Source organism: Wyeomyia smithii, chromosome 2 (assembly GCF_029784165.1).
Source record: "Wyeomyia smithii strain HCP4-BCI-WySm-NY-G18 chromosome 2, ASM2978416v1, whole genome shotgun sequence".
NCBI lineage: Eukaryota > Metazoa > Arthropoda > Insecta > Diptera > Culicidae > Wyeomyia > Wyeomyia smithii.
This window is the reverse complement of record NC_073695.1, coordinates 208,647,371-208,666,225: the sequence shown is the minus strand read 5'-3', so window position 1 is coordinate 208,666,225 and position 18,855 is coordinate 208,647,371. Positions and strand designations below refer to the sequence as shown.

The 18,855-nt window shown below is 39.8% G+C and overlaps 1 protein-coding gene across 5 annotated transcripts in view; it reads left to right on the top strand.

Annotated features, from left to right (window-relative positions):
* The window catches only part of LOC129719816 (serine/threonine-protein kinase WNK2), a 77,701-nt gene that overhangs the window by 49,066 nt on the left and 9,780 nt on the right, over window positions 1-18,855 (top strand). For all 5 annotated transcript variants that reach the window (XM_055671225.1, XM_055671223.1, XM_055671224.1 and 2 more), the window contains 3 exons: window positions 17,197-17,973; window positions 18,030-18,510; window positions 18,583-18,764. In XM_055671225.1, coding sequence (XP_055527200.1) covers window positions 17,197-17,973; window positions 18,030-18,510; window positions 18,583-18,764 — 1,440 coding nt within the window. The remainder of the gene's footprint in view (window positions 1-17,196; window positions 17,974-18,029; window positions 18,511-18,582; window positions 18,765-18,855) is intronic.

The window sequence follows — 18,855 nt, the reverse complement described above, 5'->3', positions numbered from 1 at the left end:
TTCCAGAAGTTGCCATTTTTAAATTCAAACTGTTGTCTAAGGTCAATTTATAGCTCCTTGCATCATTCTGGATCCGGTGATCCGGAACTGTAAGTCGCCATCTTGGATTTAAAAATGGCATTTGGAGACAATTTCTGGCCCCTGAGCGTCATTCTGGTTTGAGAAACACCCATATTGGGTGTTATTTGGTCATTACGGCTGTTTTCCAGAAACCGGATGTCACCATCTTCGAATTCAAAATGGTGTCTGTGGTCGATTCTAGCTCCTGTGTATCATTCTGGTTCCGAAGATACTCATTTTGTATGAAAATCGGCCATTTTTGGTTGTTTTTTAGAAACCGGAAGTTGCCGTCTTACAATTCATAATGGTGTCTGGGGTCAATTTTCAGCTTAATTCTCGTTCCAGAGATACTCATATTGGGTGGTATTTGGTCACTTTAGGCTGTTTTCCGGACACCGGAAGTCGCCATCTTGGATTTCAAAACAATTTCGGCCCTCCGTGCGTCAATCTGGTCAAAGAAACGCTCATATTGAGTGGTATTTGACCATTTTAGGCTGTTTTCCAGACACCGGAAGTTGCCATCTTACAATTCAAAATGTTGTCTGAGGTCGATTTGTGGCTTCAGTGCATCATAACAATCCCGGAAATACCCATATGGCGTCCTACACAAATTACGTAACGCTAAAAACCTAGATTTCAGACCCCCTCCCCACCCCTATGTAACGATAAGTAACGTTAGATATGACTCCCCCCCCTAAAGTTTCGTAACGCTGGACAACCTGTCCCCCCCATCAAATTTGCAATTTTGAGCAAACATCTCAGTTACGTAACGGAATCAACTACCCCCCCCCCCTATGTAACAATAAGTAACGCAGACTTATCCTCCCTCCCCCCCCCCCTCCTTCATGCGTTACGTAATTTGTGTACGACGCCTATTGGGTGGTATTTGGTCATTTGCCGCTGTCTTTCAGAAACCGGAAGTCGCCATCTTGGATATCAGAATGGCATTAGGAGACAATTTTTGGCCTCTGAGCGTCATTCTGGTTGAAATGGTCTGGTTCTGGTCTGAGGTCGAATTGTGGCTTCAGTGAATCATAACAATCCCGGAAATATCCTTATTGGGTGGTATTTGGTCATTTTCGGCTGTTTTCCAGACACCGGAAATCGCCATCTTACAATTCAAAAATGTTGTCTGAGGTCGATTTGTGGCTTCAGTGCGTCATAACAATTCCGGAAATACCCATATTAGGTGGTATTTGGTCATTTGTCGCTGTTTTTCGGAAACCGGAAGTCGCCATATTGGATTTCAATATGGCATTTGGGAACAATTTCTGGCGTCCGTGCGTCAATCTGATTGAAGAAACGCTCATATTGAGTGGTATTTGATCATTTTCGGCTGTTTTCCAGACACCGGAAGTCGCCATCTTACAATTCAAAATGTTGTCTAAGGTCGATTTGTGGCTTCAGTGCATCATAACAATCCCGGAAATACCCATATTGGGTGGTATTTGGTCATTTTCGGCTGTTTTCCAGACACCGGAAGTCGCCATCTTACAATTCAAATTGTTGTTTGAGGTCGATTTGTGGCTTCAGTGTATCATAACAATCCCAGAAATACCCATATTGGGTGGTATTTTGCTTCAGTGTATCATAACAATCCCAGAAATACCCATATTGGGTGGTATTTGGTCATTTACGGCTGATTTTCAGAAACCGGAAGTCGCCATCTTGGATTTAACATTGGCATGAGGAGACAATTTTTGGCCTCTGAGCGTCATTCTTGTTGAAGAAACACTCATATTGGGTGGTATTTGGTCATTTTCGGCTGTTTTCCAGACACCGGAAGTCGTCATCTTACAATTCGAAATTTTGTCTGAGGTCGATTTGTGGCTTCAGTGCACCATAACAATTTCGGAAATACCCATGTTTGGTCATTTGCCGCTATTTTCAAAAACGGGAAGTCGCCATCTTGGATTTCGAAATGGTATTTGGAGACATGCCAGAAGAAGGAAGGGTGTCGAAACATTATGGACATGTTTGTTACACCCAAAAACATTCACCTGCTAAATTTGGTTATATTTGCTTGATTGGTTCTCGAGCTGTGCGTGATTTGAGTTTCATTTGTATGGGACCCCTCCCTTATAGAAGAGAGAGGGGTGTCAAACCATTATATTTGTTACCCCTAAAAACAATCACCTGCCAAATTTGGTTCCATTTAGTTGGTTAGTTCTCGAGATAAGCAGAAATTTGTGTTTCATTTGTTATGAACTCCTCCCTCACAGAAGAGGGAGGGGAGTCGAACCACTATGTACATACTTGTTACCTCTAAAAACATTCACATACCAAATTTGGTTGTATTTGGTTGATTGGTTCTCGAGCTGTGCGAAATTCGTATTTCATTTGTATGGAACCCCTCCCTTGTAGAAGAGAGAGGGGTGTCAAACCATTATGGATATATTTGTTACCCCTAAAAACATCTACCTACCAAATTTGGTTCTATTTGCTTGATTAGTTCTCGAGATGTGCAGAAGTTTGTGTTTCATTTGTATGGGACCCCTCCCTTCCAGAAAAGGGAAGGGTGTCGAATCAACATGGACATATTTGTTACTCCTAAAAACATCCACTTGCCAAATTTGGTTCCATTTGCTTGGTTAGTTTTCGAGATGTGCAGAAGTTTGTGTTTCATTTGTATGGGATCCCTCCCTTCCAGAAGAGGGAAGGGTGTCGAATCAACATGGACATATTTGTTGCTCCTAAAAACATCCACTTGCCAAATTTGGTTCCATTTGCTTGATTAGTTTTCGAGATGTGCAGAAGTTTGTGTTTCATTTGTATGGGACCCCTCCCTTCCAGAAAAGGGAAGGGTGTCGAATCAACATGGACATATTTGTTACTCCTAAAAACATCCACTTGCCAAATTTGGTTCCATTTGCTTGGTTAGTTTTCGAGATGTGCAGAAGTTTGTGTTTCATTTGTATGGGACCCCTCCCTTCCAGAAGAGGGAAGGGTGTCGAATCAACATGGACATATTTGTTGCTCCTAAAAACATCCACATGCCAAATTTGTTTCCATTTGCTTGGTTAGTTTTCGAGATGTGCAGAAATTTGTGTTTCATTTGTATGGGACCCCTCCCTTGCAGAAGGGAGAGGGGTCTCGAACTATCTTAGTCACCTTTCCCGGCTCCTAAAACTCCTATATACAAAATTTCACGTCGATCGATTCGGTAGTTTCCAAGCCTATATGAATCAGACAGACAGACAGACAGACAGACAGAGCTGCATTTTTATATGTTTAGATAGAAAAATATCCACCCTCCAGATTTTAGATATTATATACAGAAAAGTACGACCTTTCAAACGCAATCAATAGTTTAAGTTTGTGTTTGCTATTTTAGTAGATACAAACATTTGAAAAGGGCGTATTTTGAAAGCGAAAAACCTAATAACTTTTCTTGTGAATGAGATAGCGCTTTCCAGTATTCAGAGAAAATATGCACCTCAAAAAGACCTAAAAACTGTTAGAAGACCAAGTTTTAATAGAATCAAAAACAAAAAAGTTACATCGAAAAAACTAGATTTTTCAGCGACACCCTAACTTGCTATATTAAATTCATCATACCGCGAAAACAATGCAAGATAGAGACTAGCTTTCTTCGGCAAAGTTGTTCAGAATAAATGGATCTACAACTCCTCTGAACTAAAAATCACAAGAAGGTTGTATGCAAAGCCACGACCGCAAGGTTGAAGTAGAATACTTTTACAAGAAAGAAAACCTGGCTGCTTGCGTGTCAGTCATTTTTTCTAGTTAATAAACGTTAACCGTTCATCGGCAGTATTGTAATTTCTTTTTGTTTGATATTTTGAATGAAGTTCATTGAATATTTTTAAATTTTGTGCAAATGAGAAGTTGAAGTGCTGCTGAATTGTAATATGCACATTTAATACGACATCATTAAACGGGAACGGAACAAAGGCTACGGTTATGCAGAACGCGAATGCCGGCGCGATGCGATTCGCCTTACCGTGGTGAAATGTACAGCTCTTTTTAAGGCGAAGTAGAGCTACACATTTCAACAGATTTCGTCTTGCCGAATCGCATCGCGCCGTTATTTGCATTCTGCATGACCGTAGCCAAACACTAAGCGACGCAAACACGTCAGAGTATGCATGAAGATGAAGATAAATAACTTTGGATTATAGCGCAAAACGAAAAAATATTAATTCTTCAAATATTCATTTGTGTTCTTCAAATTTCAGTTGTTCAATTTAATATCCGATGAAATGCCTGTTTATTATCTGATGAAGCTCTTATATAGGCCAAATGATGCATTCCCAATTTACTAGGTCCATAACTCTGCCAACCGTGCTTGGGAATGCGACCAATCAGAGGTCGAATTTTGTTTTTTGACAAAGCTCAAGAATTTTCAATAGTACAATAGTTCGAATGATAAAATTGCAATTTCATGCATTTGGTTGGAATCTTAGAAGATTTTCTAATCGATTACTGCAAAAACGAAGGAAATCCTTCGAAAACTAACCGATTTATTAGAATTTGAAATTTTTCTCACTTTTTTCAGTTTTAGATTTTCATTTCACATCCCTATGTAGCCGAACTTCCTGAGAGAAGTATTCTACTTCAAAATTAAATCTTCATTAATTCTTTTGTTGTCCTTATAAAGGACAATTGTTCAATTTATCATAGGATGTAGTGTTTATCTTACATCTCTGTGTTACCTTGATAGTGAGGACTAAGGCGCACGGTCAACACAATAAGAAAGGTGTTTTCACATTGAAAACTAGACCCCAGAGGGGATTCACTGTTGTCAAATTTCATATATGTGTACGTTATCGCAGATCAACTCTGGTCCATGACGTTTGTTGGTCCATGATGTTTGTAACTATGAACAATAATGGGGGAAAAATCACTACCAACACATTCATGAAAGTTTTTTGCGGTTTCTCGAGTTTTGATAAAATAAAACGTTCGAATTTTATAATATTTTACATCGATCAAATTCATGACTAAAAAGAACAAAAACCAAAACAAACGCCATGCTGCCGTATATGTTGGTTACACGATGTTTGACAGAAAGATCCCCCCTGCTAGACACGGCTTTACTGGAGACAGTGTTGGCAAATGCATCTACCGCTAATACCACCGCTATCATACGAAAGCGCGTCGTTTCATGTGGGGAATATCAACAACGAAAACTGACGCACGTCTAAGCATAACCCGAACTGTTTCGCCGTGCTGCTCCCATTTACCTTTACATCGGCCTCAGGGAAGTACCGGCTGCATCTGCATCTACCGCTGAGCCTGTCACTATACTGCTATTGGTACCAAAAGCTATTAACTCTTCAAATAAGTGTTTTATTTGTTCTCAAAAGAACAATTGTTCAATTCAAAATCGGATTTACGCAATCGCATCTCTGTAATATTACTGACAATAATATTCTTCTGAACAAAATGATACAACTTTCCCATTAGTCCTCTGCCATAATAGACGCGAAAAGCGACGCGCACCGATTCGCTCGGCTGTAGGTTAATGTACAGCCATCAGTAGAGCTGTACATTAACCTACGGTCGAGCGAATCGGTTCGCGCCGCTTTCCGCGTCTACTATGGCAGAGGCCTTAGAGAAAGTTGCTGGCTGATGTATTCACTTCATGCAAGCCTGCTGCTGATGCTGCCCGCTACCACACTGAAACAGCATTTTAGTGAAGGGAGTGTCGTTGCATCAGCTGACCCTGCTACTATCGATGCTGATATACTCGCTGTAACAGCTACGCTATGCATAGCCATGCCACAGTTGTGGCCGCTATACGCTGCCATTGGTATCCGCTGTACCTGCATCTGCTAGCCCAGCTGCTATCGATGCTGAGATCCGCTGAACTGCTACGCTTATCCGCAGCCATGCCACAGTTGTGGCCGCTATCGATGGTACCCGCTGCACTACTCCCGCTGCTGTTAAGGGAGGACTGCTGTCGTCGCTGTTCAGAACTATTATGAGATGTGCGGCTTCGGCTAAAACAGGCTCTTATATTGGGATGAAAATAGGAATGAATTATTTTTCGCACGTGGTGGAATAATATAACTTGAAAAATATGTGTGACTTCATTCTGGCTCAGTGCGATCATTTGATATTTTTTTTGACCTTTTTTTTCAGTTTCTAAAGTTTTTCCTCAGTTTCGTAGCACGGATGTACAAAAATGATTTCTTGTGGACATTCTGTCGAGCCGGACCGATAGCACTCTCATTGAAGCAACAAAATAACATGTTTTGTGTCGTGTTGCGCAGCTTGGTTGAAGAAAATGTCCCCGTCCCCGTGTCGTGTGAAAACAGATTATTGCGTGTTTGACATTGCCGATGGTAGACATGAGTATGACGGTCAAAATTCTGCTGAGGTATCAAAATATAACCGTTTCAATTTAAGACGCAAGAGCGTAAGTGCTGCATTTCTGTTATCTGCTGTCATCCAGCACGAGAACAAGTATAAATTATAACCGGTCCTTCTCAGGGCCACCAACACGTTCTTGAGGCAATGTTGATTTTTTCCTCGCTTGCAAATGCTGAAATTCGCGGTTTCCGTCTCTTACACATGATGAAAAATTTTACCTACTTTAATCACATAGTTGAAGAGCACCAAAAGGTACTATTATATTTCACAACAGTAACAACACTGGCAAGTTTGTTCAATTATCATCATTCCGGATAACCATTCGCCGATGATTCTAGATCTCCCGGTTTCTCTAGTAGAATTGCCTGCCATTTCCAATAATTCTGCAGCTACCGAAAACTCCATAACAGCCGCCAGATAGTCAGGTGCTTTTTGTAACGCTCTCGATGTTTTTGGTTTTTGAAATTGGATCCCTTTAATGAAATTGGTCCCCTGTATATGTTGCCGTAAGACGTAATTCTACGTCAAAAAGCATGTTGCAGTTCAAAATCGGTTGCTAATTACAACCTTTGAGCTGCCCTAACATTGGGGGAATTAAGATACACGGACAACATGCACTGTGGAAGCTATTTCACATTCAGTAAATTAGACGGGTGCAACAAATTTAAATTGCTAGGATGCAACACAGAATACTTGCTTGCGTTGACAAAAATTATTAACTTTCAATGACTTCTTTATTTGCCTTGAAAAAAGCATTTTGATGGTCAAAATTGGATTTCCTGATGGCAATCTTCATGCTGCCCCAACACGGGGGGAATAATGGCAGTCTGGCGACACACGCTGAGAAGAACCGCGCTGCTCCTGAGACGTGATGACCAACGACAGGGCAAGTGATTTGTTTAATTTGAAGGCAACCACAGGCGCAACCCGCTGCTATGGTCTGTTACTGCTGAGTGCCGATATCTGCTGTTACTGTTGTCAACGTTGTGGACGGTCCATCCAGTTCACCTTCCGACTAATGAATGTAGCTAGTTTTCCCAGAAACACTCTTTTATAGCCGAAGGGTGCTACGTAATAGGCCACGACTTTCAGTTCAGGTTTACCATTTCCTTATGTTCTTTAGACGAATTATTCCACAATTCGCATTTGATTTTTGTATCCAGCGAATAAACACCGATGGTGCTCTCACACACGCAACGGTTTTAACCCGTATCTTTTTTTTTCTTCACATAACGTTTATTTGACACGGCACAAATACAATTTAATGTTTAACGGCGCCAATTATATCTGATGACTTAAAAACTAAAGCAAATTTTTTATCCTCGCTGCCGACTACGAGCTGAAATTAAGTCTAACTTAAAACTAGCATGGAATTTCCAATCTGTGTTTTGTTGTTCAATGGTCGTCTGATAATCGTCGAATGGCATGTATGGATTCGTACTGCTGAGCCACGATGTCGTGAGTTGGGACAGAGGCTCGTAGTCCTTGGGTCCTGGTTCTATTGTGCGGGGTCTGGTTGCTGGTTTTGTGCTTAAGGTTCAAACGTGTTCTTGACGTTTTGTTGGGTGTAGACGGAGGGGAACGGGAAACCCGTATCTTATTGCGGTTTGTAACATCAAGCGATTTCGTTTGCTCGCTGTTGCGTGTTGCATCATGTTGCAACTTGGCAGCTGGGAGACGACGAAATTCTGTTTATGCTGATTGATTGAATCGTCTTCATATTAGCTCTGCATTCGAACTAACTGCTTTTGTGAATGCGTTCTAACAGGGCAGTTTATTATTCAATGTCGGGTATGCTGATCGCAGCCTTTGCGCTGCCCTTGCCGTGGGGGGTTTACTAAATAAAGTGAAAATTAGACAACTACAACAGAATTTGATTGCCCTGCACAGAATGTCTGCTTGTGTTGATGCCAGAAAATTATTAACCTTCAATTATTTTTTTATTTGCCTTGAAAAAAAAAAACATGTTGCGGTTCAAAATCGGTTGCTAATTACAACCTTTGAGCTGCCCTAACATTGGGGGAATTAAGATACACGGACAACATGCACTGTGGAAGCTATTTCACATTCAATAGATTAGACGGGTGCGACAAATTTGAATTGCTAGGATGCAACACAGAATGCTTGTTTGCGTTGACAAAAATTATTAACTTTCAATTACTTCTTTATTTGCCTTGAAAAAAGCATTTTGATGTCCAAAATTGGATTTCCTGATAGCAATCTTCATGCTGCACGGGGAAACAACACGGGGGAATAATGGCTGTCTGGCGACACACGCTGAGAAAAGCCGCGCTGCTCCTGAGACGTGGTGCCCAACCACAGGGCTAGTGCTGCTGCTAAGGAAGAACGACTGCTGTTGTCGCTGTCTAGAACTATTATGAGCGGCTCCGGCTGAAACAGGCTCTTATATAGGCCAAATAGCATGTTTTCAATTGCAAGGTATATAATCCTGTCGACCGTGCTTGGGAAGCAAGCATATAACGACCAATCAGGGATCGAATTTTTCGTTTTGACAAGGCTTGACTATTCTCAATAGTACAATAGTGTGAATAATAAAATTACAATTATCTTATTTTGGGAAGAATCTTAGAAGATTTTCCAATCTATTGTTGCAAGAACGAATGAAATCCATCGAATACTAACCGATTTATTAGCATTTGAAATTGGACTCATTTTTCACTTTTTTTCGGTTTTAGATTTTCATTTCACATCCCTATGTAGCCGAACTTCCTGAGAGAAGTATTCTACTTCAAAAGAACCGTATCTTTATCAGCAAAAAAGTTAGTTTTGCTATTTTTGATAAAAATGGAGCCACCCTAATTTTTATTTTCTATAAAGAAGCGCCTTTTTAAACACAAAATATCTTTCAGATATACTATTAACCTAACAACAGCTGTTTTTGCACAAAAAATTAAATACCGCTAAATCGACGATCTGGCCCACTGTGCATTGTTCTTCTGCTTATCCAACTAGAGGCGAAATCTTACCACGGTTAACTCGACACAGTCGCTCTCAAGCTGGGAGTCTAATACACAACTGGGCTTCAGAAACTTTTGGTTGTACAGGAAAATTTCCAATTGAATTTTTGGGAACTGATGTTACCTTGCAAAAAATAAGCACACAATTTTGTTCTAGGAAAAAGAGAGTTGATTTTTTTCTTGTTCACAATTTGCTAAAGCAAAAACATGCATAGTTTCATTCAGAACAATAATGGTCGCAATTGGACAACGGGTCATTTGGCATGGGTTTACTCTGTAGGTAACAGGAACATGCGCATCGATTACTTAAAATTTTATTTTCTATGCTATCTTTTCTGCAGTGATCAACTTCCGAACTTGCGCATTTGATATGGCTGCGTTCTTGAACAACTTTCGTTTTTCCTGTCTCGCATTTTGACTCAACTTTTTTATTACATGCCAATTTAATTGGCAAGCTGAATGACAACGCTTTCTCCAAGTTTCCAGATTTACTAGTAATTTTCCAGTACTAAATCTATTCATGAAGCACACAAGTATCTTTATCAAGGAAAATATATATCTTGAACAGACCTTAAAAGACGGTACTAATGCACCATAGTAACTAATTTTGTAGCATACTGAAGGCGAACATGATAATTATAAGTTCTAATTAACATTAAGACTTGTTGGCATTAAATTGATTTTTAATAACCCCTTCAGAACCATAGTAGGGTGGCGAAAACCAGCAAAATCAGGCAATGCCAGGGAATTCATCTTTTGATCAGGGAAATCAGGAAATATCAGGGAAAACTGAAAATGATCAGGAAAAAATTTTTCAACTGAAACGCTATTCTTTTTTAAACAGCTCTTTAGCGCTGGTTTAGCGTAAAAGGTAATGCGAGACATTTACTGTTTGGTTTCATATCCGACCGAATACATTTTTCACTGAGGTTTCAGAGCTGCGTTCATTTAGGTTGCACTTTGTTGTGTTGAATGCTGGAAAACATCAGGGAAATTAATGTTATATTTCAGGAAATATCAGGGAAAACCAAGGGATTTAATTGTGCAAACTTTATCGCCACCGCGGGAACGAACAAAAAATTTCAAAAAAAAAATATAATGTATAGTTTTGCTGGATTTTTATGGAGAGCACTTTTCATTCTGGTACGATTTATAGAAGTTTATTGTATTGTTTATTGATAAGTTTATCAGTAGATATCGTAAAACAAATAAACAAATGTCAACAAACAAACGAATGAACAATAAACAAAGAAATATTAAGTTATTTGTTACTTATGAAATTCTGTAAAGCAATTTTTATTGGTTGTAAAGCAAAGATATACATTGCATATTGTTCCTATTCTCTCAATTATTTGAGAGTTCATTTTTTTATATTTTGTATAAAAATTATTCAATACATTAAACTAATTTAGAAAACTCATCAATTAAAAATTTGGGAAGCACGTTTCCCTTAGTCCTTGGTAGAATCTGAAAATAAGACAATTGCAATCAATGTTAGATTTTTCTAGACAGTTTGGTTTAAATCCTATAGACCGTTCCGATAATTATAAATACACTTACGATCAACCGTCATTTCAAATAACGTGCAGTATTCAACCAAACGTTGGCTGCGTCCTGTTGTTTACATCCAAAAGAAACAGATGCATTTAGTGCGAAATTTTTAAAATGCGTGGCCTTTCTCCCGAGCAAAGAAAGCGAATTGTGCACAAATGGGGCACCGTGAGTGGTCTTTCTATAAGAAAATTAGCCAGAGAAGAAGGTATAAGTGTCGGAGCAGTTCAAACCACATTGCGGAAGTATTGTGAAGAGTGCACATTTACTGATGCCCCAAGACGTGGTAGAAAACCCGGGCCTGTTGATCCCACAATAGACAAAAAGGTTAAGGAATACTACAAGCGGCATCCTTCAGTATCAGTACGAGATGTGGCGAGAAAGCTTGGAACCTCGGCGAGTAACGTTATGCGTGCCAAGGGGAGCATGGGTCTGCAGACCCGTCGGAAGCAGAAGCAGCCAAAACGAAATCCAAAACAAGCTGAATCTGTGAAACTGAGAGCTCGGAAGCTTTATGACAAACTTCTGACCAAAAAAATGGGGTGTGTTATCATGGATGACGAAACCTACATAAAACTGGACTATAAGACTCTGCCAGGACCGCAATTTTATACATCACCGAAGGGAAAGGATGTCCTTGGACCAGTGAAAGCCATTTACACCGAAAAATTCGGCAAGAAGGTAATGGTTTGGCAGGTCATTTGTGAATGTGGGAAAATATCTCGTCCATTCATTACGAATGACACAATGAATGGTAAAATTTACGTGAAAGAGTGTTTGCAGAAAAGGTTATTACCCATGGTTAAGCAGGATAACAATCCTCCAATCTTTTGGCCCGATCTTGCTTCCTGCCATCAGAGTTGGCATTTCGCACAGGCGATCCCCTGACGTGCAAGAATCGTACGAACAAAGAGGAGACAGAGCATAACTCACCACACCGAGAAAGAGACTCTTTTCTTTTAGTGACAAATGTGCCGCACGAGAGTGTGCGCTAGTGCTTGATAGACATAGTGCGAGTGCGTTACATTCTCTTCCAAAAAGTTGCTATCTTGCGCTCTCGTCTACATTCACCCGTGCGCGGCACTATAGCGTACACTGGTGCGAAGAAACATCAGTTGTTGGTCTCTATCTTGTACGTCATACAGATTTGACCAGATTACAGCAATTTTTGTTTAACGCGTTCCAGCGCCAGTCAAAAAATGAACCGATGTGAAGAACACTTATGTCATGACATGGGCGTAGGCAGGATTTGGATCATGGGGGCAAGCTTTTCAAAATAGTAAAATGGAAGTTATTATTCAAAAAATGAATGATCGATGTACTCAATCCGCTCTTCACGCGGAAGATACGTGACGCATAAAAACTCCGCGTACAAAAAACGCGTAAATCCAGAATAAATAAAGGGCCCTAATTTAAAACACCCGTGAACAAATCGACTAAAGTGTACTAGTACCTACTTAGTGAGTCAAAGCTTATTTTTTCTTTTGTACGTAAGAGACGTGATAAGTCGTGTGCGCCGCCGCCATTGGTGATTCTAAATCGTTCCTTCCAGATACCGGAAGCCGCCATTTGGGAATTCCAAAATGGCGTCAGGGGTCGTTATCCTGCCTCTAGATTTCACTCCGTTTCAAAAATACCCATATTGGATGGTATGTGACGTTGTATTTTTTAATTGTTTTTATGGCCACCAAAAGCCCCGGTGAAATCTGTTCCGTATGACTATTTTGAGAGCATATCTTCATAACACCCAAAACCATAAATATGTCCCGTGAATATAATTTTATAAACTTTGAACCAATAGTAGTAAGATTCCGTTCAAATATTTATAAAATTTTTCCGCTTCGGAACATATCCCCGAAAAACCGAATTTCCAGCAATGAGAATATTTTTCCAGAATAAAACTATGAAATTTCGTCTTGTGAAACCTAAAATGGTATTCGGGAACCCCGTCGAGCACATAACGGTTAAAGAAATATTTATATATTAAAAATATAAAATACGAGGTTGGCTTTGCGAAAACAATCTGCCAAAACATGTCTATTTTGTGATTTTAATTAAGTTAGACTAGTTTTTTTTTTTCACGAATACATTGCTTATGTCTCATTTCTAGACTCTGTTAACGGTAATGTTCATTTGGACTCCTCCTGGTACATCCGAGAAAAGCATGTATTGGAAAAAACACCATTTTAGTAAAAGCTGAAAATCAAGGAATTCCATTTTTGAAGTTGACAATACACCAGGACTCATGTCTGCTATTACGGCGCGTAAAATGCTAAATAAGAATGTTTTTAGTGAAAAAATTATCAACCGGCAATAATGAATTCATTAGTCTGAAATTTCCGTGCAGCTAGCTCTGCAACGCTAGAAATCTCACTGGAGCGCGCGCGTCGGTGAGTTTATCTTCATTCGCCTTGGTGAATTTGGGAGTAGTTTTCTACGCTGTAGCGCAGCTAGGGAACCTATATATAAGAGAAATGACAAGACACTCACCGTTAAGGCAACTGTCAACATCAAAACGGATAACGGCAATGCAAAATTATACAGATCGCCCGTTTTGATGTTGACAGTTGCCTTAACGGTGAGTGTCTCGGCGTCTCTCTGGTGTATAGGCTAACTAAGCGCAGCCCAGCGTTGAGAGCTTTTTATTTGTTTTTTCCACACTCATTGTCGCGCACGTACACAGAAAGCGTGGTGAGCACGGACAAAAGAGAAGCGCTCTCGTTACAGTTCGAAGCGTGTGAGGTGAAATTGGAATTTCTCTTTACCGCACAGAGGATACGGACAACTCTGCCTGCCATTACTCTAAGTATGCACTAGGGTGGTATAAAACAAATAATGTCACATGTGTCCCAAAGGAGATGAATCCTCCAAACTGCCCTGAAATTCGCCCTATTGAAACTTTTTGGGCTTTGACCAAGGCAAAGCTGAGGAAATATGTCAAACCAGCGGACAATGTTGAAAAATTGAAAAAAGATTGGCTTAAAGTGGTAAAAATGGTCGGAGAACACACTGTGCAAAAGCTTATGAGTAGTGTTAAGAGAAAAGTTAGAGAACTCGCGTATCCTACGAAAAATAATCCCAACTTGAATTGAAACTGGAAAGAAAACACTTATTATCTATATTTCAGAATAAAATGACCCGAAAAATCCTGTACTTTTTGTTTCATTCAAGAAAGAAGATGTAAGGGAAAGTAGGTGAAGACGGACACTGCGGGTAAGATGGACACTTTTAATATTTCACAAACTAGAATGTATTATGATATTTGAGTGATGCGAATATCTTCTTTATAGTGTGTTAATGCTTTTGAGTAGCATTATCGGTTTTCAGCAAGCAAACTGTTAAATTTATAAGTAAAACCGAGAGTAAAACAATGAATATTTTCGTAAACGCGCAATTTGATGTAATTTTCATTCCACGGAAAATAGTGCAAAACTCGTGAAACTTACGTGTTTTCATTTGTTCACAATAGTAAAGTGATTAATTAGTCTTTCCTCGGTTTTCTAGTGAAAATCCAGCAAATTTCCGATGTTTCGATGAAGAGCTACGATCGTTTGAAAAATTTACAACCAGGTCGGGCAAGACGGACACACTAAGGTAGGGAAAGATGGACACACGGATTTTCCAAGAATTTTCACATGTAGCATCTGTTGTGTACTACAGATGTTCAAAAAGTACACCCGCGAGGGAAACCAGCAGATATTAATCACTTAGCAGTTAGAACAGGCCATATAGGCGGAGAATTTTCGCCTTCATCGAAACCCATCCTCTCAAACTGTTCACGTGATGGACTCTAATAACGTAGAGTAATGTATGGCCATCACTTAACACATAAATCAAAAGAATACTTAACGTACTACATGTTTTTTGTGAGTGTCCACCTTTACCTTCGTAGTGTCCATCTTACCCACCCCAAGTGTCCGTCTTTCCCAACCATGTCAAAAAACAGCAATTTGTAGTCTTATTTTTGCAGACCCCAGATAAAACTTGGAGGAAGTTCACTAATACCAAAAATGATTATGAAAACAAATGACCTTAAGTTTCAATTCGTATGACTACTGCGATCTAAATAGCAATACCTAAGTAATTATTTAGATTAAACCTTAGGGTGTCCGTCTTTACCTACTTTCGCCTATTCATAATTTTCGGAACAGTCTATAATATTTGACTGCTTTTTTTGATAAACATATTGTGATAGTTTTTTTTAATTAGACAACCTCCTATTTATAAAAACGACACATGAGTCAACTATGCGTCCATCGGCAGATCACGGGCAGGCTTGTTATTCTTCTCAATAAGTGGAAAGAGCAGAGTAAATATTTTCTTGCCCAGCATGAGTGCTGCGTGTAGCAATTGTTTGCACCACACTTCTTTCTTATTATTTGTGTTATATTTCTGTCGCTCGCAGGAAATTAACTTACTTGCTGCTTACACCACAACTGATTGAAACAAGAGTGGTGAATCACTCCAATGAGAATACACAGAAATACACCGCGGTGAGCACTGCTGGAATAAATTCGATAATACTAGAAGAGGAAACATGCGTGACAAGTGGCTGGGTTTTTTTTTCAGTTTCGAGATACTAAGCAAACTCCTCATGTGATATGTAAAATTTGTAAAAACACTGCAGTGAACTCTGTTATGTAGTTATTGAGCGTAATTTTCTGACAGAGCAGTTGTTTTCACAGTGGAAGATATTCTTCTATACGCTCCTGATTCTCTGAGGAGAAACGACGAGTCGATGATCACGAGTATTCTTCTCTAAAGATTGAATGTTAAAATATTTATTCCATATTGCTTAGATGATGTGTTGCGTGCTTATTTATATTGTAGAGAACAAAACCCCACCCCTCGCTCCGTGGGCCTTTTCCTTTGTTGTTGAAAAGTATCATTTTTTCCTTAATTTCCTCTAACTATGGCTACAAAACCATGATGTCGAAAAAAAAACTCATACTTTATTAGCCAAACTCATACTTTATTAGCCAAAAAAAGTACATACCACGTGGGCAGATTTTAAACGATTTTGACCGATTGGGGAAAATATTTTTCGTAAAGTGTGTTTTGTTATGAAAAAAATGATTTCCAAGTGAGAAGTGAGCGGTGAATGAAATACTCACGGTGAATGGGCAGTGTACAATATGAACCTTGTCAATACGGTAAGAGAACATGTTATTTCAAATAATTACTATTGAAAAAAAAAACAATTTGAAAAAAATGGAAAAAAAAAATCAGATGCCAATAACATCATGAAAACATACTCAAATTTATTAAAACTTGAAGAATCAATTTCTTGAATACAAATCATCAAGTTTTTCATAATTATTTCAGAAATTTTTTTGTAATCCATTTTACGAATTCTGACTTATTGGCTTTGGAGACTAAAGTCGAAGTCGTTATCGCAAATCTGGTCAAATCTGGCTCTTATGGTTGGTGGCTATAACATTGACTTGCAGTGAATGCAAATTAACTAGTTGTTAACAAACAAAGACATTTCTGTTGAAAATTTCTCTCCTAGCGTTTTGGCGAGACAAGAATAAACTTGTTTAGTAGTTATATTTTCTCTATAACTTTATGTCATGCGTTAACTATAATCACTTGTCAAGCTTCAAAGATTTTCCTTTTCTCTGTCCGGAACCCCTCCAAAAATGAATAAAACAGCAGAAATTGTGCTTTTATTTCTCCATTATCATCGACCTTAAAACTTGGATTGAAACATTTTGCGTTTCCATTATTACTCTTACTACACAATGAGCACCGGTACGGCACTAACCACGAAAACCGCACAGTAAATATGTTCCTCACTGCTCCTCTCGTTCGCCCTTCCTGCGATTTCTCTACAGTGCATTTGTACAAACAGGCCAAGACCATCTTTGGCACAACGTACACTATGCACTATGCCTGGTATTCATTTATTTTTGCAGAGCCGTTTTTACTTTTATTATCATTTGTTTCTACTCATTGTCCTTCGTTGATACACCTCAGCTTCCCATCGACGCTTTAATTCTTTTGGATTGCAGTATCGATCCCGTTCTCCGGTCAGCAGTCGGCACGTATCGAAATGACTACTCTGCAATTTAGTTATCCCTGGCATGATAGTCGCTTCAAGACGAACTAACAAAGCTTTAAAGCTACTTTCATAAATTTGCCCTTAGCGCAATATCTGTCGTTATTCACTTAAAAACACATATAAATCTTTTATTTTTTGTTTCACTTAATTTAGATGGCTTGCTACTGAAAAAAACTAAACTATTGCTATTGTTTATCGTTCTTCCAGCAATTCAGCGCAAGCAACACCATCTGTAAACAGTCAGGACTCACAGCAACAAAGCTCACGAGCTACAGCGAATCTCAACAACAACAACCGACTGCGACGATTGCGTTCTGCTAGTCAATCAACCTCGTCATCCAGTTTGAATAACATCAACAACAATAACAACACTACCCCCAGTGCAAACAGTACTAATAGCAACAGCCGTCAATCGAACCGACACGCCACCTCGGCTCATCGGTCCCCCGGAGCCAATACTGCAGCAATCACGGGTGGACTAATCTCAAGAGTGTTTGATAGTAGTAGTGCAGCAACAACAGCAGCGTCACCGACAACGGCCGGCAGTAACAACAATCGTGGTTCACCGGGTGAGAAGAAGCCGCCTTCGGCCAACATCTCCAGCAGCAAAAACGATGACAAAATGGATGAAAGAAGGCAATCGCAACCGAAAACTCCAACCAAAACTCAGCCGCAACGGGATACAACACCTGCGAGCCGCAAAAAGGGCACCGTGGTTGAGCCGACTTGCCCTGAACGCGATCGCGATCGAAAGCAGCAAGAATCGCCCAAAAAGCACACTCAACATAGTCCAAAGACGCCTCCCGAATCGGAACAAAATACCCCGACGATAGAGAACATGGAGTTGGCTGATTTAAAGCCTAAACCGCGCATCAAAGCGCTAACCAATGATTCTGGTATCGAGGGAGAACAACAATCCCACCAGGATGAAGAACAAGAGGATATCCCTGAAGAGACGGTGCTGATTGAACGGAGACGATTGAGGTATCTATCAGAAAGAATCAAGAAAATAAAAAATAACAATTGTTTTCATATTCCAGCTCCGCAGCAGAAATGTCCTCTCCAGATGGACCGGTCAGCTCTCGCCAGCATCTGGTTTCGCCCGAATCGGATGGCTCGCTAAATCGTAGCAATTTGCGCTTCATTCGTAAAAGTCTAGAAAACTCACAAGCCGTCGCATACTCGAAGAATTTCATTGATAATGACACTATCGAGACGGAGTATCCCCGTAACTTGGACGATAACATCGAGATACTGAGCAGAGAGGCAGAAAACTTGGCACTGCAGTTTAAGCCCTCCGAGGAAAAACTGGTACAGTATGGACCAATTTTTGATCTGGAAAAATTCGAAGAGCAGCGCAAGCAGCAAAAGAAGGAAGACGACGAAGATGAGGCGATCGGAATATCACCGTGCGGTAGATTCCTGAAGTACGACAAAGAGGTCGGCCGGGGATCATTCAAAACGGTTTACCGTGGACTTGATACACAAACCGGTGTGGCCGTGGCATGGTGCGAGTTACTGGTGAGTTTTTTGAAAGCCGGGTCATTCATTATTTCCACTAATGGAGCATTTTTGGTTGTTTGTTGTTTTTAGGATAAAAAAGTCAACCGAGTAGAGCGCGCCCGTTTTCGCGAGGAAGCGGAAATGCTTAAAAAACTGCAACATCCTAATATTGTGCGGTTTTACAACTACTGGGAATCACCACCAATAGCTGGAAACAAGAAAAAGAATATTGTACTGGTGACAGAACTGATGCTGTCTGGTACACTAAAGTCGTAAGTAGTTTTCAAAATTTTAAACTGCAATGTTTTCGAAACGCTTCTGAAAAGTAACTACACTTGCACACTTGTTTTATAGTTTTATTGA